At 37.3% G+C, this 26,168-nt stretch overlaps 2 protein-coding genes and 1 pseudogene across 4 annotated transcripts; 1 reads left to right on the top strand and 2 right to left on the bottom strand.

The window, feature by feature from the left end:
• Nucleotides 1–2,039: 2,039 nt before the first annotated feature.
• LOC127802485 (uncharacterized) lies at nucleotides 2,040–6,162 on the top strand. Of its 3 annotated transcripts, none has more exons than XM_052338320.1 (2): nucleotides 2,040–2,333; nucleotides 3,350–6,162. In XM_052338320.1, the coding sequence occupies exons 1-2, from the start codon at nucleotides 2,286–2,288 to the stop codon at nucleotides 5,738–5,740; spliced, it is 2,439 nt and encodes an 812-aa protein (XP_052194280.1). In that variant the 5' UTR covers nucleotides 2,040–2,285; the 3' UTR covers nucleotides 5,741–6,162. The 3 variants fall into 3 exon arrangements, with proteins under 3 accessions (XP_052194280.1, XP_052194279.1, XP_052194281.1); XM_052338319.1 differs by having other exon boundaries at nucleotides 2,041–2,333; nucleotides 3,347–6,162; XM_052338321.1 differs by lacking the exon at nucleotides 2,040–2,333 and adding an exon at nucleotides 2,380–2,740 and having other exon boundaries at nucleotides 3,347–6,162.
• A 916-nt stretch (nucleotides 6,163–7,078) lies between these two features.
• On the bottom strand, nucleotides 7,079–12,456 carry LOC127802759 (transcription factor PIF3-like). The gene is given in 9 exon segments (XM_052338770.1): nucleotides 7,079–7,710; nucleotides 8,450–8,950; nucleotides 9,057–9,122; nucleotides 9,620–9,685; nucleotides 9,785–9,889; nucleotides 9,972–10,427; nucleotides 10,429–11,215; nucleotides 11,363–11,463; nucleotides 12,203–12,456. Coding segments are annotated over 8 exon segments (2,193 nt in total). The 5' UTR covers nucleotides 11,455–11,463; nucleotides 12,203–12,456; the 3' UTR covers nucleotides 7,079–7,590.
• Nucleotides 12,457–17,653: 5,197 nt separating this feature from the next.
• Nucleotides 17,654–24,723, bottom strand: LOC127802760 (putative pentatricopeptide repeat-containing protein At1g56570; annotated as a pseudogene).
• Between the last annotated feature and the right edge of the window lie 1,445 nt (nucleotides 24,724–26,168).

Below are 26,168 nucleotides of genomic sequence, written 5' to 3'. Positions count from 1 at the left end.
AGACCTGGGACTAGAAACTTGTTGCCCTAGCTAGCACTAGATTGATAGATCCAAGTAATTTTCTTACATCCAAAGCACTGTTCTTTTATCTCCACAACAGTACTAATTACTGCCTTGGAATCTTTCATACATGCAACAACACTTCATGAGAGTGTGTTCCTTGAGACAATAATAACCCATATGAAAGTTTGGTACAAATTTGTGATTATTATGATCAAAACAAGATCATAGAAATATTGGATTTTGTAATCTTCTAAATATTCTCTTTAAGCAAATTATTGTTAGACACTATTAGATTAAATCAACATGAGAAGATTCTCGTGTTTTGTGTCGGTGTTCTTTTTTACACTCCAATAACTATATGGAAGTTATCAATTACTTGTGGTTTTCTATTTGAATAGAAAATTGAATCCTGTATGTACGAGAGAGGGGATCTAATCCTCGGGTTTTTTTAATGAGTTATCTCATTAAACAACTTAATAATTTATAAACTCTATATATATTTTTATATCACAAATAATTAAATATTGATAAGATGAATCTAGATCGAAAAACTTGATTAAATCATTTTAAGTAAATTTACCAATTAGATCAATTCATTTTTTCGCAACTCAAAAATTTAATCATGTATCTGTATTGTTGTCGATAATTTGCGTATATCCATAGGTCTAGAGCCTAAGTTTTGACCCTCGACTCACTTGCCCATCTGCCTAGCTCGAGGTGTAAGGGATATAAGCTTTTAGGAGACTGAGACAGTCTCCATCAAAAGTTGTGCATTGGTCGAGGATCCCTTGTATTTCCTATGTTAAAAAAATATTAAATAAGTGATACCCCCATTAGAAAAATTTAACACGTGAGGCATTGGGCCATTTATAAACACTTGGTTGAGTGGGAATATGATTAAGTATACTAGAAAGGGCAAGACAATTAATTATCCCAATTGAATTGGGGTAAAGAGAAAGCCCAAGCCTAATGGCAGTGCCTGGGAATAAATGGCCATGAAGCCCAAATAACACAGAATCAGATCCATAATAGTCCAAACTCATTTAGCCTTAAAATTGTCACACCTACTGTTCTAGACAGATAATTTTTTTTTTCCAAAACATTACTTCTCACCTAAGAATCCAAATCAAACATCTTCTTTGCCACTGCCTTACAATTGCTTATAATTGTTTGTGTGATATACAAACATCAAGTTATTATAAATAACGGACACATCAAAACTCTCTATAATCTTATTTATTAGGGAAAAAAAGCTCTCGTGCTTAAGAAATTTTATTTTCTTATAATTTTTTATTGGAAAAAAATCCCTCGTTCTTAAATTCTATCGTGACCCAAAGTTGATCAAGATTAGTAGATGAAGTTTGGAAAATTGGGCTGCTTTCATCTCTTGATTTTTTTTTGGTCTAAAAAGGGGGCCCAAATGGAGGTTTGTGAAAGCTTTGCAAGCTTGTGTCATGCACATGGCTTGCATTATGATGGTCATGAAGTTGGAAGATGTCAACTCATCAACTCAACCATGTACTAATGAGGATGGCCATGAATGCATTATGATGGTCATCAAGTTCTTGTTCTTGTGCTATTTCATGCCATGGCAATAAAATCCATTCATGCACATTCACCATTACCCCATAAATGCATGCCTCTCCTGGCCTTGGCCTGGCCTTTTAACTATTGGAGAGGCGACTGACTGTAGAAAACAAAGTTCTATTCCCCTGTTGGTGTTGGGTTTGGCCAAAACTAAAGGGCACTATCAGGCCATTAATGCAGCTGGATAGCAGTTAAGGGTGGTGCTAAAATGGACATAATTTGATCTGCAGAAGGGCATCTCCATCTCAACATGGAGCTGCCCAAAACCGACAAGCTAGACAACTGTGACCTAAAAAATAGACCGTTACACACCATGGTCCCCATATTAAAGTTTGTCACTTTTTTGGAATGACAACTAGGTGTCATTATTTTTAATTTCCATTTTTTGGTTTATGGGTTTTTTTTTTTCTTTTTTTCCCCCTTTCCCATCATCATTCTTTTTTCTCAATGCTTAGGTAAAGCATTTCCACTAGTACTTGACAGATCATCTATCATGTGAGGATCAGCCATTGTTGATTTTTTGCTTTTTCAAGGGGGCGGTAGCTCTGCTTTCTCCCGGTTGCCTTTTGAGCTTTTCTTGATTCTTTGCTAACCATATCATTCTTTCCTTTTTCTCCTTTCTTCTTTCCTTGATTGATTCTAGCTGGTCCTGCAAAACAACTGCAAGAGACTCTCTTTCTCTCTTGAATTCAGCCATGGCTACTAAGTCTACTGTTGTATCAGATCATTCCTCTGCTCCAGAGGTAAGTTCTTGGGTCTTCTGGTTCTTTGCTTCTTCACCCTAGTTATATCTGGGTATATGTTATTGGGTTCTGTGACGAATATTTTAATTGAGTTTTATTGAAATCTTTTATTTGAGAAAGACCCATCTATGATTTTGCCTTGTCATACAACTAGATGAATTTAAAGCATGATGATAGATCTAGAAAGCTTTTTCTTGATTTCCCTTTCCCTAATTAATCAATTTTATTCCATGATCCTTTGGTCAAGATTGATTGTGATTTGTTGACAAGGCCTACATAGACAACTTGTTTATCTTTTGAAATCAAATCAGCTCCACATCTCCTCCATCCAAGCATGTTTCTACTTTGAAATAGATAGAGAAACCTTCAAGTTCTTCAAGCAGTTTCACTGTCCATGGCAGAACCAGGTATGGATTGTAGGATGGTATTGGTAGAGGAAGACTTCTCTCTCTGCATGTAAATATGTATTGGATTTACTTCCCCTTTCTGAGAATTGCCTGCAAATTCTATCCCTCATGTAGCCAATTTGTAGCTTAGTTGAGTATGAGGTCAAGACTTTCAGAGTCTTCATGGCGTACCAAAGAAGCCAAAATTTGTGTGACCAATCAGCTTAGATTTACAGGGAAAGGATAAAGTAAATCAACCATGATAATCACTCCCTTCTACTGTGGATTGAAATTTACATCCATGATCATGTAACTAAGCTTCAGATAAGAAGTTTCCAAGTAATTCACATCAGGTCCCCCCAAACAGATGCTCAGTGTGTCATTTTCCCTGTACTTTCAAACAGCTTTTTCACGGTTCCCTTCCTTTTTTAACTTGTTATATTAGTTTTGTATTATTCTCTTTGGTTACTGTTCCATAGTTGCTTGTATCTGGTTCACTTTAGATTCCAGTTCCACTCCCCCCCGTCTTCCAGTCAGGTTTATGTTGCTTTACACTTTAATGGACATGGATACCTCTCTTCTACTTTACTCCTAGTTTGATGCTGATTAACTTTGCCATCACTGCAGCAGCAAATTGAGAAGGTAAACGACATTCAACAGGAGGATTTGCCTAGTCATCCTGCTCCTTCATCATCTGCAATGGAAGAAAAGATGGAGGATAAACAGGTTGAGCCATCTCTAACCAAAGAGGTAAATAAAACAGATGATGATCATGGTGATGATCATACTCCTGCAATGGATGCCCCGGTTGGAGATAAACCAGAAACTCAGGCTGCGGAGGAACAACCAAAAAAGGCACCGAAGATGGAGGATAAACAGGTTGAGCCATCTTTAACCAAAGAGGTATATAAAACAGATGATGATCATTATCATACTCCTGCATTGGATGACCCGGTTGAAGATAAACCGGCCGCTGAGGAACAACCAGAGGAGGCACCGAAGATGGAGGATAAACAGGTTGTGCCATCTTTAACCAAAGAGGTAAATAAAACAGATGATGATCATTATCATACTCCTGCATTGGATGACCCGTTTGGAGATAAACCGGCTGCTGAGGAACAACCAGAGGAGGCACCGAAGATGGAGGATGTTGTCGAGCTTGCGGTTGTAGCTGAAAGTGATAAAAACCAACCGCAGGAGAAATCAGAGAGTGAATCTGTTGGAACTCAACCTCCCGAGCAACCAGCAGTTGAGGTGGTTGAGAAGCAACGAGAGGTGGAACCAGCAACTGAGGCTGTTGAGGAAGTAACAGAAGCAGCACCAAAGATGGGGGATGTCACTGAACCATCAGTTGTAGCTGATAGTGCTGAACACCAACCGGATGAGAAGCAACCCGGGGAGGGCAAACCCTCAGCTATGACTGTTGAGAAAGAACCAGAAAAGGCAGTGGAGGATGTCAGTGAACTACCTGCTGTGGCTGATAGTTTGAAGTGCCAACCAGAGGCGCAACCAGCAAGTGAATCAATACCACAAGTTGAGGTCGCTGAGAAGCAACCGGATATTGCCCCTGTTGAGAGACAACCAGAAGAGGCATCAAAGATTGGGGATGTCATCGAACCACCAGTTGCAGCTGATAGTTCGAAGTCCCCACAGGAGGAGCAGCCAGCAAATGAATTCGTACAACCAATCGAGGTTGTAGAGAAGCAGCCAGCTATCGATCCTGTTGAGAAACAAGGAGAAGATGAACCAAAGATTGTAGATGTCACAGAAGCATCTTTTGCTGCTGTCAGCGCTGAAAACAAACCAGAGGTTCAACCAGTGAGTGAAGCTGTTGAAGTGCAGAAACCAGCAGAGGTTGTTGAGAAGCAACCTGAGGGGCAGCCGAAAATAGACGATACCCTTCAGCCATCGATTGAAACAGTGGAGAAAACAGAGCAAGTAGAGGTTTTACTTGTCAAGGAATCAGAAGCAGTAGAAGTGATAGAGATTGGAAGTTCTGAATCAAGGCCTGAAAGCAAAGAAGCTCAGGAACTGGTTCCTGGAGGAGACAATAAACCTCAAGAACAACCTGGAGCTGCTGAACAAGTTGGGAAAGAAAGTGCAGAAATTAAACCTGATGAGAGTGTGAAGGTTGAAGTAGCAAATGAAAAAGAGAGCTCCACTGATAAGATTAAGGGTTCACAGTTGGAAGAGGAGCAAAAAACCACTGGAGAGAAACCGGCGACAACCGAAAGTGTGGATCAGAACACATCAACCAATGTGGAAGCTCAAATTGCAACAAAGGAAGATGCAGGAGAAAACCCTCCCACTGTTGTCACCGAAAACGCCAATATAGATGATAGGGAGAGAGAACTGAGCATAGTTGAAGGGTTTCCAAAAGAGGACGTCAAAGAATCGGGAAAGATCGAACTCGAGAGTGAAGGAAGTAATGTCAAAGCTGAAGAAGAGAATGAAGAGACGAAAGTCATGAATGAGCCTAAAACTATCATAGTTGAAGACGTGAGCAGCACCATTGCTTCCACTGAGGTGGCCGAGAAATCTTTGGAAGAAGAAAAGACTTCCACAGATACTGAATTAGTTGCTGAGAATGGGAAAGAGAGCATAGAAAATGAGACTGTCACTTCAGTTGATAAGAACAGGGAGATGGAAGCGGAGGCAGATGAAGTCTCTGCTACTGATGTTGAAGAACAATTTGAAGAGCCCCAGAAATCTGGGACAGAAGTGAAAGGCGAAGAAACTGCCCAAACCGAAGAAGCTAACCTGGAAAAGGAAAAGGAAGCCGGCGAGACTCTGAAACCTGATGCTCCAACTGCAGAGCTCACCAAAAATGGTGATGACTCAAAGAATTCCGAGGAACCTCCCAAAGAAGAGATCACAGAAAAGCCTTCTTCAAAGCAATCGAATAGCATTATGGCAAAGGTGAAGCAATCGCTAGTCAAGGCGAAGAAAGCTATCATAGGAAAATCACCCAACTCCAAGACGGTCTCTTCTGAAACAAAGGGTGACAGCAAAAACAAGTAAATCAACAAGGGACTTTGAACCCAAAGGAGAAGCAGAATGCATATATTTCCAAAAGCCTGGTATCTTACTTATTGGCTATTGCTTCATGTACAGTGAATTTGTTTGGTTGGGCAGTGCTTGTGAATTTGTGTTGGCTGTTGGCTTGCTTGTTTGACTAGCTGGTGTGTTTTTATAGAAGATACACATAATGGTTTGTTGTTCAACAGTGTGCAATTTAGATAGATAATTTTTTCATTCCATTCATTGGAGTCCTCTATGTATAGTTTGGGTTGCTGCTGTCAGGTCTATTGAGTCTTTGAAGAAGAACATAGTTTGAGAAGTGAGACTGTATGGAACTCTGTTTACAGCTTGAGATTGTTACTATTGTTGTCAACAGCTATATTTGAATTGTGCAAATTATGTGATATACAGATTATCCTTCACGGAGTGCTTATTTTGCAAGTCTATTATGCTCCTCTTCTTTTTTTTGGACAATGGGTACCATAATGCAAAGTAACCTATACGAAATAAACCTATTGCGTAAGAACCCATAAATTATACGATTGTCATAACCCCTTACCACCAAGCCAATCTTGAAAATGGTAAGGCTTGTGTGCGCAACATTTACATCTACAGCGAATGATTGAATTCTTAACTTTCAACAACTTTTAATGATTGAATAAAACCCTTCCATTTTCTTTTTCTCTTGCAGGAGGATACCTCTTTTGGTTATGAGTTTTTCTATCCATCTTCTTGGTGATTTATGTGTGTCATAGAACTTCTTTTTGGGTTTCCCTGTAACATACAGAGTTCAAACCCTATTGTGCTTCTTTTTTAAAAGTTTGGTAATAGAAAAATTAATGGATACACATTTCAAGATTACAATGAGTATTGGGGGGAAATATTTGATTGTTAAGATCTTGAGATAGAAATAGTCATTTTCATTCATAATTCAGATTTTGATTTCTTTTCCCCCTTTAGACACCCAGGTCTAGAATTTATATTTAGCCTTAACTTATGCAATGAACGATTGACATAAAAAACTGATCAGAATCAAGCCAAAACTTCCATTGAGAAAATGACAAGAATGATTGAGTGGATAATGGTTGTGATTAGGTCATGAGCACTGTAGCTTAATAAGTTGTCCATCATCTCTTTTGACTTTGAGCAGATGAAGAAAAGCAATGCTAGGCCCCAGAATCACATGGAGACAGCACACACTGGCATTGCTTTCAACTTCATGCTGGAACAGATAGAAAAAAAAAAAATGGTTCTTGAGTGAGTCTTGACCCATCCTCACTTTTTCATTTTTTATGTCTGCATCCATACACAAATGTGTCAAAACCCCAGGAACTGTTTTGAGATTATCATCCTATTACTTGGTCTGGACAAGGACAGCATAGCTAACAAAACAAACTAAAACCATTTCAATACTTCTCACTTTGTCATAGCATTCTGCCCATCATAAAGAAAATTTGTATTGGGAGACAACTACTGTTTCATCAATTCAGAGAATGGTTAAACACATGCCCACAACTCATAAATACATTTACTAGGGAGTTCATTTCTTTAGATTGCACCAAGTGAATGACTCATCTATATGAATGTACACACGAAGGAGAAAGTTTCTGCGTGGCTTGGACATACCAAAACCGGTGCAAGCTGTAGCTCTGCCATCCAATGAGAACCATTGGTAAGTTCTGACCTCATTTGAAAACTTTAATGACCATTGCTGACCAAACAGAAGGTTCAAATCAATAGACTGCAAAATTCCACCTATGACTAAGTTTGGCACTGCATAACAGTCAAATTTATTGAGTCAATGGGAGATGAAGCAAAACATTTTCCAATTATATCCACTTACAAGCCGGTTAGCTAGATATACTGTCATTTTCCTTGGTCAAGCTAATATCTTCATCGCTGCCGACTTCTGAAGTCTCATCACTATTAAACACCAAAGGCTGTTCAAAACCCTCATTTGTTGCCTGACACTGGGATAAAAAAAATCAGGTAAGTAAAGTGTATTGAAAGATAGAACAAACTGTCCATAATGTCACAGTATAGAAATCTTACATGATTAATTGAATGCAAGTAGGTTTCCAGTCACAAATACCTAATAGTAAAGGTTAATGCAGCTGCTTTGATTGATTAAATGTTATCAGCAGTGGAAGAATGGTTAATTAATAACTGGGTAAATTACTCCGGCCAACTCCATGGCATTTAGTTACTGTATACAGTGTTATTCAATCATAAAAAAATTACACTGAATACCTTGTCAGAGTTCATCTTGAATGGTGCTTGCAAAAGATGGTTATTATACCCTTAACATTGAGAAGTGTAGACATGTGCCACATAAAATTAATAGGTAATGTGCCACATAAAATTAATAGGTAATGATATGTTCCATTTACAACCCCATTCAACTTCTATCTTTTCCCCTTTCCTGTAAGGTTAAACCCCTCGCCCTTGAATACAATACCACCTTCCCCTCTTTCCATCCAATAGAACCACCTTCTCCTCCACTTCCAAGATCCCTTAATCCTAGACCAATACCCCTCAATCCACAAAAGAAATAATAAGAAAATCACTGACTGCCCTTAAATCAAGAATCAAATAATTGAGGGAATTTTCTAAGAATACTACACATCAGTTCAGTACGGATAGAGTCCTAATTCAGCTTTCCTTCTCGTTTTACCCTCAGGAGTAGAACTGCATAGAGGAATCACAAACCTGGACGGATGTCTGGTTCATTGAGCTACTGCCGTTGGTATTCTGCATCATTTGTGAGTTAGTATTCTGTGTCAAGTCCTTTAAGTTTGTGGATGGAGCTGAACATGGAACATCCAAGGGAGCAGCCATCGCAGATGTATCAAGTCCCACGGCTGCATTTATAGGAGTCCCTCCTAACAAATGCATCGAGAGTGCTTGCGGGCCTGACATAGGAAATGCTTGACCAGGATGTCCAAAAACCTGAAGGTTAGGTCCAGTCATCCCTTGGAAACTATTAGGCCCTGAGATGGCGGGGAGAAGTGGGGAAAGGAATTGTGAACCTGGCATATGGGGCATTTGAATTATAGGACATCTGGGAGATCTACCATTCATGTCCAGCATACCCATTCCCATGCCGACACCCATGGGTGAAAAATGTGCCATATGAGCTGGATGTACATGATGCATCCCCGTTGGTAACAACATTGATGGCATATACAACCCAGCTCCCATGGACATAATCTGCAAAAAGATGGAATATGATAAGACGTAGTCATAATCAATTATTGAAGATTCTCAAAAGTGATAAGTTAACACATAAATTAGTCAAAATTCTAGAAAGCTTCACCTGTACTTGAAGTTGAAGTGTCTTCAAATATTCAATGGCTTCATCAAGCATTGAAGCTTTGTCCACCTTATAATGCCAAAATATGAAAATTAGCCATTCCACAGGTATAATCACAATAATAATAATAATAAACAACCATGACTACAGGGGCCTTTGCATGGTAGTGGTACAAGATCGGACAGCCAGGAGAGGAATGAGAATTTGTGTCTGAAGCTGCCAGTTTGTGTAAAAGAAACCAATGCTTAAGCCACCAATCCAAATTTAAAAATCTTCAATTAACAGGAATACCCCAGATTCCAAAAAAAGACCATTTAAACCATGTAATACTTTGAATTCACAGCCTAACATTTTTTTAGTGTAATAAATTTCAGGAATCAGTTTCACAAACTTCAGAATTGAGTTGAAGGTAGAAATTCATGCATATTCTGTCTTCAGCAGGTCAATGGACCCCGTTTCCATTAAACCAAAATAACCTGAAGCTAATGTTTGAAAACTATGATTTAACTGCGCTAATAATGCAAATTGCATAGAGTACTGACAAAGTTAAGAAAAAATTTTGTTACCTTGTTGCAGTTGGGTATGAGTTCTTGTAGCGCACGCATCTTTTCATTGATCCTATCTCTTCTCCGCTGTTTGTAAACCACAGAAGTTAAGCACTACAATAGATCCCCAAATAATACTTAGAAAAACAAATATCACTCTAAGTCTTATGGAGTGTATTTGCTCACCCTTTCAGATAGATTGTGCACTTCTGCTGCTCGGCTTCTTTTGGAACCTGTACCTCCTCGAGCAGGAGTTCCCTTTTTGATACCTACTGATTCTTCTTCAACATCCTGCATGCATGTTTGTTCTTGTGAAAAAGATGAAGGAGATAATTTGAAAAAGGAATGGGCTAACCCAAATTTTGAAATATACTTCACTTTGGCCTTCAAAATCATCACTATCAAGACGTTTTCTCTTCAAATTATGTGTTGGATCATTAGAAACTCCCTCTGCACTGTTGGGAGAGCATACAGATGAAGAAACAACTACTGGCTCTACAGGTTTTTCACTATCTGGCACTCCTTTAATCAGGGCTGAACAGAGAGCTTGATGTGGCAACTTGTCATTATTAACAGCATCTTCTCGACAAAGAGCTTCAGACTGTTCAGCACCATGCAAATCTTCAAGAGGCTTAGCCACCACTTGTTCTAAATCTACCTCAGGCTGGACCAAATTAGGGTGGTTATGGAAGCCCCTTTCACTTCTCAAATCTTTGCACTTATCATTAAGTGCGGGTTCAGGAAGATTGTTATAACTAGGATTATTCCCTTTTTCTTTAGCCCTGCTGCCTTCTACGGCCAATGCACCAGAAATGGCAAGAGCACCTATCACTTTGAAAATTAGCTCGAACAAGAGCTGCTGATCTGGAGAAATGGGAGAAGTTGACAATGCCAGATTTACTATTAGGCAATCCTATATCTTTTTTCTGAATCTTTGTGCTAGGACCACCAGCAGCTGGAGCTGGAGCTTGAGCCTGAGCCTGAATGTGATTCCCACAAACAGCACGCTCAGTATTGCTGGTATCATTTCTAATAATACTAGAAACTCCAGATCTAAGAGATGGAAGTGATGATTGACTTTCCTGGATTGACCATGGATAGAGCAGGCAACTCCTTGATTTTGAAGACTCACCAATTTCTGAAGAAGAAACCTTGGTTGCATTTGCTTGTTCTAAACTTAAACCATTATGCAAAGAATTGCCATGTGAACTCTTAATTGTCTGGTTAGAACTATTTGTCTTATCTACCTGAGCAAAATTATTTTGAGAAGACAACTCATTTACAGTAATACCAGATAATTCAGGCAACAAATCAGAGCAGTAATTGTCTTGTAAAGAATCATCAATCGGATAGTTCAACCAAGGCACCATTTCGTCATCTCGGTCCAATCCCATTTCCTGTGATGGCACTGCTGCTGCAAATTCATTCAGAGCAGAATCCATTAAACCCAAGTGTCCCATCTTTGAATTCATAGCATTGCCTATATCTTTATCTCGAAGCTTTTGAGTTTGAAATTGAGAACTGTTAGAGGAAGAGCCTCTCCTTGCTCTACTAGGCCGGCCTTGCATCACAATCTGGCCATTTTCCCATACTAGTTCGACAAAGTCAGTATCGGCTCTGCATTCAAACCAACAAACAACTTTTAGAAGCCATCATAACAACATCAAGACAGCACAACCAATAGTAAGTAGCAGTGGCTCTCAAATATAGAAACCATAAGCGTTAGGCCCATAAAATACACAAATTAAGTGAAATCAAGCTTACACATGAGATGGGCCAGTTGAACAAGTGGTTGTTTTCTGCTGGGAAGATTCAAGCTTCCCTCTGGCCAATCTATAAAACTCTGATAAAGGCATGATGATAAGCTGAAACAACAACTATCTACTGAGTGAAACCCTTATTCGAGCACTTGGACTACTAGTATCTACTACGTCCTACCACACTTTAGAATTCACTGCTAAAGAATCCAAAACGTAATAAATGAGCAAAGCACAAATCTAGTTTGAAGGATTGTCCATGGGCAGAAACATTAAAAAAAAGAAAAGAAAAGAAAAGTTCATGACGTCAAAAGAGTGTTCTGACTCCTGAAATCTGAAACACAGAACATATGCATACACAGATATAAACACATAAATTTTACAGGAAAATAACTATTTTTACTTGTGTCCTAATCAGTGGCAATATAAAACCAGTACAAGTAATAAAAAATAATAGTTAACAGTCAAATTCAATTCTTTGATGGCACGATAAGACACTAATTTTTTTTATCAAACTTAGTGTTTTGGTTAATATATATATATATATATACATATTTTAAGACATTCAATCATTAGAGGAAGAATCCAACCCAGATAAGATAACTTAACTAATCAGCCAATAATATCAAAGAACGCCAGTTTCTTATCAATTAATTTCTCCGTCATCTCTTCAATCAATCAATCAATCAATCAATTAATTAATTTAAAGGAAGCAAGAACTAATCAAAAGAATAATAATTAAAATTCAGGTGCAACCCAAGAACCTCCAAGATCAACTCAGAGCAACCAAATTGCATCAAAATCATCACACAAGATTCGAAATTTTTGTGAAAATGAGTCCTCCGACCTCATTTCTGAAGCTTCAAAGGATTTACTGTTTCTGGGCAGTGGTAGTTCCTGGAACCCACCAACATATGCTAATTCACATGCCTGGCTATCATCTTCAAGGACCAGCAGTCTTCGAGCTCCAAGAAAAACAGCTAAAGTTCTCAACTTTACACACACATATACCCACAGAGAGAGAGAAGATCTCGGTAGTAGTAGAAGGCGGCCAAGGCCTGTAATTTGAATGTGACCCAGAGAAAGAACTCAGAAGGTATGTACATGTATAATGTAAAAAAGAAAAAGAAAAAGAAAAAGAAAAAGAAAAAAACTCTAGTTTTAAGAGGGTCTTAACCATGGTTAATGTGGACTTAACCACAGTTTTATTTTGTAGTTCTGTGTGTACTTTTGTCCTCGAGGGTTTGAAATTTTCCATGAATAAAGCCGACTCTTCCTCTGTTATGGGTCTTAAATTATTATCGTATTTGATATTAAGTAACATTTTTTTATGTGTGGATATCACCACTCTATTTTTACATCGTAATATATCAAATATTTGAAATGATTGTTGTGCCCCTTGTTTGTTTGTTCTATGAATCATGCTAAATGTACATCCATTTTGTACATCTTAAGCTATATAAAGGGGTATTATGACCAAAGTACCCTGCGTCTCACGCGTCTTTATGCGCCTCATGAGAGATTTTTTTGTCATTGATATACCTTTATGTAGTCTAAGGTGTACACAAAGATGTACTAATAGCATTTTTCTTATTCCATTATGCAAGGGGTTTGAAAATTAGGGCTTGCTAATGTGAGGGCGTTTTAGAACACCATTCCAATAATACTTATTTGTGACATTTTGACCGTATTCATGTATTAATATAATATTAAATATAAGACCAAATTTATATTTTTGCTATTGTTGACATTTAAATTTATCCGACTGTGATCCGTTAGGTCCGCGGTGAATAAGCAAGTCCAAGATACAAGGAGGAAGAACAAAATAGAAAGAACATAGAGAATTTTTATGTGGTTTGGCCAGAAAAATGCCTACTCCACGACTGTACTCTGGGTATTCTGGCAGAGTGACTGTATCTGATCATTCTTCTCCCCTTCAATGATATTTTTTACCCCTATTTATAATGAGGGACGTTTACAATTGTATAAGATATAAAAATATAAAGATATAATGGGGGACAAACAATCCTTATCATTTGCATAAAATCAAGAGTGAAATCCTTATTACGAGGGATATGGTTTGCCTCAGATAAAGTGAGTGGGTCCATGCCTCCGGCTGTTCAGTAGCTTTGTTGTCTATGCGAGTTGAAAGATTTAGACCAACAAGCTAAATCTTTGAGCTGAAAGATTTGGGTGTATCGTTGAGAGCTCGTTGGGGAGCTCGCTTGGTTCCTTGATCTGAGCTCGGATTTTAGCGATGTATGAGTTCATCCTGACGAGTTTGCTTGGGCCTTAAGCGATTGAGTCAACCTGTTGTACTGGGTCTAGCCATAAGAAGTGGTACGAAAAATACGTATAACAATTATTAAGTTTATTTCGTATGATCATTCAAACTTTTTGTTGTTTCAATTAAAGGTGTTCAAAAAATCGGTGCATCGCGAATATCGGCCAGACCGAAACCAGTCAATTTTTTATTTTTGCGGTTGAAAACGGTTTAAACGCTGTACAAACCGCATGGTTTGCGGTTTGTATAGTTGGTGGTTCGGTGTTAAACCGAACCACTCAAGAAAATATAAAAAAATATTATTATAAAAGCCACCCCCAACTGCCCCCTCCTCCACCCGCGCAACCCTATTCGGCACCCCAGCCCCCTGCAAATCGCAAATCCCTTAGCACCTTAGCAGCCTAGCCCCTGCAAGTGCACTCGGCATTCCACCCCAACCCCTGCTGCTAGCGCTGCACCCTTCCCCAGTTCCCCCCAATTCGAATCATCCGATCGCCCTTTGCTGCTGCACCCTTCCATTGCAGGTTAATTTGATAATTTGTTTATTTTCTAATCAGGTTAATTGCATAATTCATTACTAAATAGGTTATTTTATGCTTTCAATGTTGAAATATTGTATGTTGAATTACACTATTTTGTCTCTATTTACCAATATTTGTGTCTTTATTTACCAGTTTTAAGTAGCATTTTTAGTGATTTTAAGGCTAATTTGTACCAAATTTTCAAACTACGGTAAATCACACCAAACTAGACCGCAAATGCAGTGCGGTTTAGCAACACCCAAACCAGACCTAGAAAATCGCACCAACGATTTGGCGTGCTAAAAATGGTTCAAATCTGTAACATCCCGTATCGAGCGATAGAAAGAACCGGGACAACTTACCCTGATGGGCCTACACGAACTTCCCAGGGGGGTCACCCATCCCTGAATTACCCCAGGTCAAGCACGCTTAACTTGAGAGTTCTTTGCCAACATTCAGCCCAAAAGGCATCTAGCTGATGTTGTTTCCTTTCTTACACTATCCTCGATATATACTAACTTCTCTAGGCTCTCGGGGTATTACATTCTCCCTCCTTAAGCACATGACGTCCTCGTCATGCGACCTTACAACCGGTCCCAGATCTCCCCCCTTGCATGGCCGATGTGGGATTCGCCTAAGGTGCTTACACGCACCCCCCATAAGGGCCTACACACACCCCCCTCGGGACTCAGCCTCCTTGCTGAGGTTTGCCCCACCATCGCGCTCAGAGGCTCGGGGGTCGGATCTGATACCACCTGTAACATCCTGTATCGAGCGATAGGAAAAACCGGAACAACTTACCCTGAGGGGCTTACACGAACTTCCCAGGGGGGTCACCCATTCCTGAATTACCCTAGGTCAAGCATGCTTAACTTGGAAGTTCTTTGCCAACATTCAACCCAAAAAGTATCCAGTTGGTGTTGTTTCCTTTCTTACACTATCCTCGATATATACTAATTTTTCTGGGCTCTCAGAGTATTACAAAACTGGCCAAACCGCACTGTACACACCCATAATTTCAATTGCACTCATAAATTTATATTTTTTAGTTAATTTAATTCTTATAATTTGATTTTTTTTTTTTCGTATTGCAACTCAAGTTTTTTATTATTTTAATAATACCCATAGATTTACATAATCGAAACAACAAAAAATTTAAATTATCATAAAAAAAGTTAAAATATAAGAATTAAATTAACTTAAAAATTTTATTTAACAATATAATCAAAATAATGAAAAGTTTGAGTGATCATTAAAAAAAATATAAAAACAAAAATATAAATTTAACCTAAAATACAATATTACAATTAGGTGTAAAAATAACATTTTGAAACAATATAAGCCCACTTCGTATTAAAAGATAACAGAACTTTACTGGTTGGAGCCAAATCATTCAAATGGTTATCAAGTAGAAATTCATGAAAGTCCTTCATTCTATATTATTCGCTATCGCTTTACGCTTCCTACGTAATGACTTTCCATTGTGTGTGTAACTATATCTAAATAATGCAATAATTTAGTACAAAAATGTTATTAAATTTTAATTTATAAGTAAAAAAGTTATCAAAATTTAATTTAATATATAATTTTATAATTATTATTAATTACCATTAAAATATGCTAACGGAATGTTGGTGTGGTTATAAACATAAACGGTTAAATAGCATAAATAGTTATTAAACTTTATACAAAAGTACAAAAAATTCGCTGAATCTTATACTAATGTACAAAAACGTCAACATTTCGTTAATTTCTTTTAATGGTAATTGACGGTAGCTGTGGGATTATATATTAAATTGAAGTTAAGTGATTTTTTGACTATAAATTGAAGCTCAATGACCTTTTTTCGTACCTTAATGCAAAATTCAATAACTATTTATGCTATTTAGTCTAATTTAATATCTAAAAAATGATATTGTTATTTGAATATTTAAATTTAACATTTGTGATGGCATTTTGTGTTGAAGTTCTATATCCAGAGTTGGTTTAAGGCATAGGCCACTAAGGGTCCCCAAAAATTGGGTCAACAAAATGGCACACCAAGAGAAAGACGAAGAGATTGTAGACGCTAACAAAAGGAGACGACAAAAGTCCACAAGATTCGTGAGACAAAGAGATACAATCGTCGATAGAAGGAAAGAGACCAAGAATAAGAGACAATGTTAGTCAGGCGGTAGCAACGTTGCTCACGCATAAAATAGCGAGAGACAAAAAGCACGCACTCTGATCGAGTACGCCACTATCACCTACCACCTAGAGCTCCACCAACCTTTAAGTTGGCCTTGTCTATATTATTTACCATCTCAGTACATTTATATAAGATATTAACATAAAATATTAATTAATAAAATTATTAAACTTAAAATGGCCAAATTTGTTCCTTTCATAGGGAAGGGTGCAGAGGGCTCGCGTGATTGAGATAATGGATAGGATATAATTTTTTGCTGATTATTCTCAAAGACGAGATTATTGACAATGAGATTGTGGGCCCCCCGAATGACACGTGTTTATAAAAAATTATCAATAATCTAAACTATTTCCTGTTAGATACGAGAAAATAATCGATTAAATAATTGAAACATCCACAATAATGCAAATAAATAAAGAGGAACTCAACCAAGGGGAAATGGGCTCTTCCCACGTGGATCCTCTCCTGACCCGGCAAGGGATTTGGTGATATCCAAGTGGGCTCTCTCTCTCTCTCTCTCTCTCTCTGTTCTTTGGTGGGTTTGGTTGGTCTCCAACAGTACTTTAACCGTGGCCCAGATTGTGGGATTCATTAGGTATGGGTCTGAGGTGACGTGCATGGCGAACGGCACGTGACATGCCAGGATGGGCTTGGCACTGGTTACTCTGAAGTAGTTAGTTCTCAGAGCATTACCCAGAAATAGAAGTGAACAACAGAGGGCAGAAGTTTGAGGCAAAATTTAAGGTAATGCCTATGCCACAAACATAGGATTACTAAGCACAGCCGCTAATGAGTGTGAATGTACTTTCCCTGAAACCTATGACTGCAAACAACCGCACCAAAACTGTAAAAGCTTTTCCCAGCAAACTCTTGCCTGCCCTACCATCAGAACAGAAACCATCCAGATTGGCTCCAAAATCATTGCAAATCCAGGGAATACAACATGTTTCTAACCCTTGCACTTCATATATAAAAATTTATTAAATTATTAATATGGGATTTGAGCGGTGATACCCCCGGGATAATGGTTTTATAATCTTAGGTTGACTCTGATACCATTTGTAAGTTATCGATGTAAAATTCGGGTAGGACAGCATGTAAGTTATTATTTTGGGGCAACACGGAGTAGCCAGCAAACCATGGTTGTCTGTCATCTCCAAGTTTGCATAAACAAGGTGGTGGTATTGACCCTGAAGGGAGCCTATGTTTGAACCCTGGTGCAAAGATATGGGAGCAACAGAGAGGATAATACTAATAAATTGCAGGGTGAGCCCCAATGAGTTGATGGAGATGGGACTAACCTGGCATAGTTTAATGCCTAGTTGCCTTTGGAGGCATGTCAATGGATGGACCCAACCATGAATGAATGCTTGCTGGTGTCTGCAGACCACTGGGCCCCTGCTTCTCTGCAATCTGCACATGACAACCTCAAAATCACATAACCTGGACATACATCTGCAATCTGCGTGGATATCAAAATCTTAAATTGGCGTGTGAGAAAAGCAGCAACCTGAACAGATCTATATTTTCTCTTGTCCTCAGCGGGCAAGCCTGCAACTGACTCAGTCACTTAATATTGATATGTGTACCATCTATAGTTTGTCTGTGAATTATATGATAATATGAAAAGCTTCATCCAAGCCAATGAACGGTTCTCCAATTTTCTGAAGTTCAGGATTATGGGATTCACCCTGAAAATGACAAAGATGCTGCTAAGACAGGCTGCGATGGAAATACTAAGAAGTACTTGAAAGGGAATATCATGCATGATCCGGACAACATTTCTTAGCAGTAAACTGATGAAAGGCTTTCTGAATAGACATGTCCGGAGATGAATAGAGAAGGAAGAAAGGCCTAGACTCTTGAGGTTTCCATGGGGCATGTTGTTGCATGACAGAAAACTAGAGCCTGGAACTTAGTCTACACTTATGGAACAACAAATTTGATTTGCTGTCACCCTGTTTTCTTCCCCTGGAAACAGATGATTATTCTTTGACACAGTTGCCACAGTCAGGCTTCATACCCTACCATCAAGCAAAGACATAGACGGCCAACAAAAAAAAAGTTGCAAAATGTGGTCACAAAGTTACCTTCATCCCATCCGATGTCCTGGAATCCTCATAATTTCCCTACTGCAAGAATAATAGTCAAAATACACAGAAAAGAGAAGACCAGTAAGTTGAACATTTCATGGAACAATTATTTCTTCGAGGAATATATAATTTTGAATATTTGAGATAAGAGCACTTACTGTGCGATTACATTGAGGTTAGCATTGAATCCAAACATCTAAGGTTAAACATCACAGATCGTATGCTTGCCATCTAACCCAAAATCTTAAACCGCTAAGTGGTGCTACTGACCCTCATGTATGGCCAAAGGTATTCACTATCTTATCCAATGTGGGATCAATAACACAAGTTTTAAGCATCTCCTGTATGACGTCTTAAGTATCTATTACACAATGGCATGAAACCTTGGCATAACCTCAGGAGGTAACTCAAAACCAGAAAATTTCCTTATTGACCAAAGGCATATCTCAGGAATTGACGGCCTTCATAATTATTTTAACAAATAATTAAGTGCATTGAAGAAAGAGACAATGATAGCATGTCAATGATAGGTGGGGCGCCTAAGATGTATGCAGACAGATAAAGTAAATTTCACTTACCATTACTTTTTCTAAGCTTTGATGCTTACTGAAGAATTTTCTGAATATGCCTTTTCTACCTGACTACTTCATCAAGGAGACTACCATACATCACCATTGTTGTTGAGTTATCCACATATTATGTTATAACAACAACAACAACATATCTAGCCTTTATCCTATTATATGGAGTCGGTTACATGAATTTTAGACTTTCATGTATTTCTGTCTTTTGACATATCTTCATTTAGATCCATACACTTCATATCAAACTTTAATGTCTCTCACAAAATCTTCTTGGGCTTGTCTCTATCTCTTTTTTTGACTAATTGTTCCATTTCATCAATCTTCTCACATGAGCGTCTCTTGGTCTCCTTCTCACATGACCAAACTATCTTAGTCTAGTCTCTTACATCTTCTTCTCGATTGGCACTACTCCTACCTTATTACAAATAACTTCATTTCTAATTTTATCCTTCCTTGTATGGCCGCACATCCATCTTAACATCCTCATCTCCGCTACACTCGTCTTTTACTCGTGCTGGTATTTGATTGCCCAATATTCTGAGCCATACAGCAAGACTGGTCTTATAACTGTCTTATAGAATTTTCTTTTCAGTTTTAATGGGATTTTACCATCATATAACACCCCCGATGCATTTCTCCATTTTAGCCAACCTGCCTTAATTCTATGTGCGACATCCTCATGAATTTCTCCATCTTTTTGAATCATTGATCCCAAATATCGAAAATGGTCTTTTCTTTGTAAGATTTGGTCTTCCAATTTTATTATTACATCATCCACTCTTGCATTCTTACTAAATTTACATTCCATATATTCTGTTTTCTTTCTACTTAATTTAAATCCCTTAAATTTTAAATTGTTTCTCCACAACTTAAGCTTAGTGTTCACTCCTTCTTTTGTTTCATCCACCTACACTATGTCGTCTGCAAATAGCAAACACCATGGCACCTCTGTCTGAATATCTTTAGTGAGTTCATCCATTACTAGAGCAAATAAGTATGGACTTAGTACAGAACCTTGATGCAGTCATATTGTTGTTGTAAACGGTTTAGTATCCCCTTCGCATGTTCTGATCCTTGTCTCTACACCGTGATACATGTCTTTAAGGACTTGTATATAGGCTATTTTAACTCATTTCTTTTCTAAAACCCTCCATAATACTTCTCTTGGGACCCTATCATAGGCCTTTTCTATATCTATAAACACCATATATAGGTCCTTCCGATGATCCCGATACCTTTCCATTAGGCGCCTCAGTAGGTATATAGCTTCCATTGTTAACCTACCAGGCATGAAACCAAACTGATTTTTCGAGACCTTTGTTTCTTTTCCGAGCCTCTACTCTATTACTTTCTCATAGAGTTTTATGGTATGGCTCATTAACTTAATTCATCTGTAATTTTCACAGTTTTGAACATCTCATTTATTCTTGTATATAAGAACCAAAGTACTCTTCCTCCACTCATCTGGCATCTTTTTTGATTTAAGGATCGCGTTAAATAATTGCGGTGGCAAGGAGATGCCCTTTTCTCCCATGCATTTCCATGCTTCTATTGGTATATTATCTAGTCTCACCGCCTTATGATTTTCATCTTTTTTAATGCTTGCCTTATTTCATTTGAACTTATGCGTCGATAAAATGTATAGCTCACATTTTCTTCGGAGTTACTAAAATGTCCTAACCTAACTCTTGTGTCGCCACCATCATTGAATAATTTTGTGAAATACTCATTCCATCTCTCCTTAATTGCTCTCTCATTCACTAATACATTTTGATTTTCATTTTTTATGCATTTCACTTGATTTAAATCCCGTGTTTTTCTTTCTCTTGCTTTAGCTAATTTATATATATCATTTTCTCCATCTTTTGTATCAAGTCGTTTATAGAGATTCTCATATGCTTTTGAACTTGTTTCACTAACAGCTCTTTTTGCTGCCTTTTTTGCTTCTTTATAATTTTTTTGATTTTCTTCATTGTTACATTGATATACAGCATTATAGGAAGTTTTCTTATTTTTAATTTTCAATTGTACCTCTTCATTCCACCACCAAGACTCTTTAAGGTTAAGGGCGCTACCATTTGTCTCTCCAATGACTATCTTTGCCGTGCTTCTCAGGGCGTTAGCCATTTCTTTCCACATTTGGTTTATCTGTCCTTCTCCATTCCATTCCCTTCTACCCTTTAATTTTTTTTAAAAAATTAGTTGTTTCTCCCCTTTTAAATCCCACCACCTGATTCTTGGATTTTGTTTTATGTGATTTTTTCTCTTCCAATTTCTTACTTGGACGTTAAATACTAGAAGTCTATGTTGAGTAGTCAAACACTCTTCCGGTATCACCTTACAATCCCTACAGCATAACCGATCCTCTTGTCTCATGAGGAAGTAATCTATTTGGGTGCTTGATGTGATATTTTTATATGTGATTAAGTGTTCGTCCCATTTTTTGAACCTAGTATTAGTTATGATGAGCCCATATGCCATAGCAAAATCTAGAATAGATTTACCCTAATTATTAATTTCCCCGAATCCATACCCTCCATGTACCTCTCTATAGCCATTTTCGTCTCTACCCACGTGCCCATTTAATTCACCTTCTATAATCACTTTCTCTCCTCTTGGTATCATTTGTATGAGTCCCTCTAGGTTCTCCCAGAATTTTGCTTTTATCTCATCACCTAACCCCACTTGTAGTGCATATGTACTAAAGATATTTATGGTCATTCTTCCTAGACTAACCTTCACCATAATAATCCTATCCCCTATTCTCTTTACATCCACTACCTCATCTACTAAGCTTTTATCCATAATAATCTTCACTCCATTTTTCGCTCAATCATTTCCTGTGTATCATATTTTATATCCAGTTTCTGATAAAGTTTTTGTTTTTTTCCCTACCCATCTCGTCTCTTGAAGGCACATAATATTAATTTTTCTCTTAATCATCACATCTACCACTTCCATAGCTTTGCCTGTTAATGTTCCTATGTTCCATGACACAATCCTTAATCTATAATTTTGTTTTTGGCCTTGACTTTGAATTTGATTTTGTTTTTTATTTTGATTTTGGACTAGCTTCTTTACCCACATCCGTCTAAGCAAATGCGGGAACCCTTGCTCATTTGTCACTACATCCAGGCACTGATGTAGCGGCCCTAGCTCACTTGACACTACATGCGAAAAATGGGAAAATGGGAAATAAACTTCACTCATCAAAATCTAAGAGAAAAAGCAAGCAGGGAATAGAACAGTGAAAAAGAAAGTAAATTTATTTTGTTTAATAAAATGTGAACAACAGAAAATATAGAAGCACTTGAATTGCTTAGTGATTAGATATAGAGGACACATTGGTGGAATTAATCCGAATGTGCTGATGATGAGTTAATTTATAGTGTCAGAATATCACAGAATATGCAACAGTGGAAACATTCAATGATGAAAATTGTATTGAGTGACCAAGTACCACGGTAGTTCTCCATTTGCATTTATATTACCATTTGTCAAAAGACGAAGAGGATGGTTCTTGGTCAATTGCAGTCACCAGTAAGATTGTAAATCATTAACAAATTGATGAAGCGATTGGATCTGCCTCATGGCTCATGATAATATTCTTCATCTCAAAAATCTTGAAAGGAATCTTCATAACTGTATGACAATCACTGCAACCCCTGAGGTTTCATTATCCTATGCAAGTTCCAAAAGGAAGGTCTGGTGATCCAAATGCAAAGGCGAGTTTGCAAATTCTGCTCTTCACAGTCCACACTGTTAATTCCAAATGCAGTCTCAGCCACATATTTTTTCTTCTTCACGACCTCATCCAACTTGCCCAGAATCTCATAAATCTCAACTTGCCTAGTCATGTGCTGTAAAAACAAACCTGTTCTTGACATCAACCCAGCTATAGCCAGGCTCCTTTTTTACTCCATTGACTCCCATTAATCTCCTAATCTCAGTACCTTCCTCCAACCTTCCACTCTGTGAATACATGTCAGAAAGCAGCACATAATTTCCAGGATTGTAAGGTTCAATTTCAAATAGCCTCTGCGCAGCTGCTCTTCCCATTTCAAGATCCCCATGGTTCCTACAAGCCCCCAGCAAGGCCCCCCAAACTGAAATGTGATGTTCACTTGCCACTGATTCTGCAAATTTCTTAGCTTCATGCAATCGACCAGCACGACCAAGCATGTCAACCATGCAAGCATAGTGTTCTGCTCCTGGGCTCATATTATGTATTTCAATCATAGAATTGAAGTAAGCAAATCCTTTTTCAACACTCCCAGTGTGTCCACATGCCGATAGTACAGAAATAAAAGTAATATGACTAGGCATAATTCCCTGTCGCAGCATTTCCTCAAATAATTCTATCGCTCGATTTGCATGGCCATGATGATGGTAGGCTGAAATCAGGGCTGTCCAAGCAACCACATTTTTAGCCCCTCTCTCTTCAAATACTTGCTGAGCATCAACCAAGCTCCCACATTTTGCATACATTGTGATCAATGAGCTTGTAACACAAGGATACAACTGAAACCCAGTTTTCATTATCTGATCATGGATCAAAGTACCCTGATCAAGTGCCGAAAGATTAGCAATGGCATGAAGAACTGTGGAGAACGATGCCTCATCAGGTGAAACCCCTTCCCTTCTCATGATCCAGAAATAATTGCAAGCGACCTCAGAGTTGTTGTTTTGGACATAAGCCATTATCATAACATTCCACGTAACAACATTTCTATCACCAGTGCTCTGGAACAACTTAGCAGCATCTTCAAGGATACCACATTTCGAATACATGTCCATAAGTGAAGCCTTCACGGGAGCTACAGTAATCAACCCGTGCTTCAGAACAAGCCCGTGAACTTGTTTCCCATTATCCGCAACAACCAAGCTAGCACAAGCACTCAATACACTAGAAAAACTCACTTGATCAGGACATAGTGCCTCTGCGATAACTTTCTTGAAAGACTCGATCGCTCTAACGTACGAGTTGTTTTGCAAGAAACCAACTATCAAAGAGTTCCAGGAGATCAGGTTTCGTTCAGGCATTTCATCAAACACAATCTCGGCCGCCCTCATGCTAGAACATTTAGCGTACATATCAACCAAAGCACTAGCAACATATAAATGAAATCCGTGCCCATGTCTACAAATTAGAGAATGCATTTGCTCGCCGTAAACTACGACCATGGTGCGAGAACAAGCCGGAAGAACAGCAGAGAAGGTGAACTGGTTTGGGTCGATACCAGTTCTTCTCATTTGATTAAAGAATTCCAAGGCCTGCCGGGGCTTGTTGGTGCGAGATAAGTGGACGATGAGAGTGGTCCAAGTGACAACATTCTTGGTCTTGGACTCATCATCATGGGTGGTTGAGAACAATGCCAGACTCTGGTTGATGAACCCACATCTAGCATACAAGTTGACGAGGTTATTGAAGAGGAAAGGGAGGAAGACGTAATTGTTGACAACCATTCGGGCGTGAATTTGCGTGGCGTGGTTGATGTTCTTGGCATTGTTGAGAAGAGCATTGAGATGGGTCGGAGAGACATGCACTGCTTGTGAAGGTGAAGATGAAGATGAATTTGAGGATCTGGGTATTGTGCGGAGGCTACGAGCAGATTGCAGACCGAAAACTAGTCTAATTGCAGAGGCTGATACGCCATGAACTTTCATTTCATGGCATGCTAAACCATAATAAGATAACGTGGTGGTGGATATTTCTTTGTACGTTCCCAAATGAAATTTGTTTTTATATTATGGGAAGATAGGTAACTATCGCGTCAATTTTTGAATTAATTTAATTATTATATTTTATTTTTATATAATAATTTAATTTTTTTAATATTTTAATTATTTCTCTATACATAATTTTTTTTAAGTCAATTTTATTTATATATTTTGATATATAAAAAAATAAAATAAAATAAATCAAATTAATCTTTTTTTACATGTCAAAATATAAAGATTAAACTCAATTATAAATATAAATATAGAAGTGTAATTAAAATAACGAAAAAATTAAATTACAATAAGAAAAAAAATTAAAATATATGGATTAAATTGAATTAAAAATATAAATATAAAAATATAATAATAATAATTAAATTATTAAATATAAAATAAAAATATAAAAACAAAAATATAGATTTGACCCTACATTATTTAATACATTTCATATATCGACCCACTCGCTCTTGTATCGAAAGGTTAAGATTTTATCATCTTAATTAATAATTCTCTCATTTGTATTTTTAGAAATATTTTAAAATTATTTTATAATATTAAAAGAATAATTAAAAATAAGTTTTCGAAGGAATTAGAAATGAAAACAAATTAATCTCTAACTAGGTTAGAGACAGATGGAATTATTTTATATTTATGTTCATTCAAATGTATTATAGAATTTATATTTATTTTTAAATTAAATAATTATTTTTATAATTTTATATATTAAAAATTATATTTGCAAAAAAAATCCTTAAATTTTTTTATTTTTGCATTGTTTTGCTTTTCCATTTCCTACGCTACATTTTTTAAAAATATTATTTTCTTCTTTTCATTTTATATGCTATTCGTTTTCCCTTTATATTTCTTTCCAATCTTGTGAACTTGTAATTTACTCATTTTTTAAATATTCAGTTGCATATGGGCAGCAAAGGCTGAAAGGTCGTAGGCGGGCCACGGCAGCGCTATAGTGGGCCGCAAGGCCCAGGAACCATGGCCAAAATTGTGGTGGCCCAACTCGGTTCCAATCTCCATTGGCTATAGACAAGACTGGATATATATATATATATTATAATAACTAGTTAATTATTTTTATTTATGATTATATCTTCTATAAATTTAAATTTAAATTCCAAATTCTAAATTACCCATAAAATTCTTTGAATTTTCATTTATAAATAAATTAGTTATTAAATTTTAATTTTTTACCAAATTATATTAACGAAAACTAAATGAAAGATAATAATATAAACTCAAAAATCACTTAATATTAAAATTAACATACACTCTACGATTAAATAATTTTTAACTTTATATTAATGCATACTATGTTATTTTTTTAAAATTATTCCTTGTAACCGAACATAATATTTAAATTTAGATAAACAAATATATTTATACCCTTAAATATTTGTGTTTTCTTTT

This window comes from Diospyros lotus, chromosome 5 (genome assembly GCF_014633365.1).
Source record: "Diospyros lotus cultivar Yz01 chromosome 5, ASM1463336v1, whole genome shotgun sequence".
Lineage (NCBI taxonomy): Eukaryota > Viridiplantae > Streptophyta > Magnoliopsida > Ericales > Ebenaceae > Diospyros > Diospyros lotus.
This window is presented reverse-complemented; position numbering and strand designations above follow the sequence as displayed.

Bases quoted from the DNA above. Each gene is read 5' to 3' on its own strand.
- LOC127802485 (XM_052338319.1), top strand. From the start codon at position 2,286: ATGGCTACTAAGTCTACTGTTGTATCAGATCATTCCTCTGCTCCAGAG. The intron at 2,334-3,346 runs GTAAGTTCTTGG...CCATCACTGCAG, and splicing joins ATCATTCCTCTGCTCCAGAG to CAGCAAATTGAGAAGGTAAA.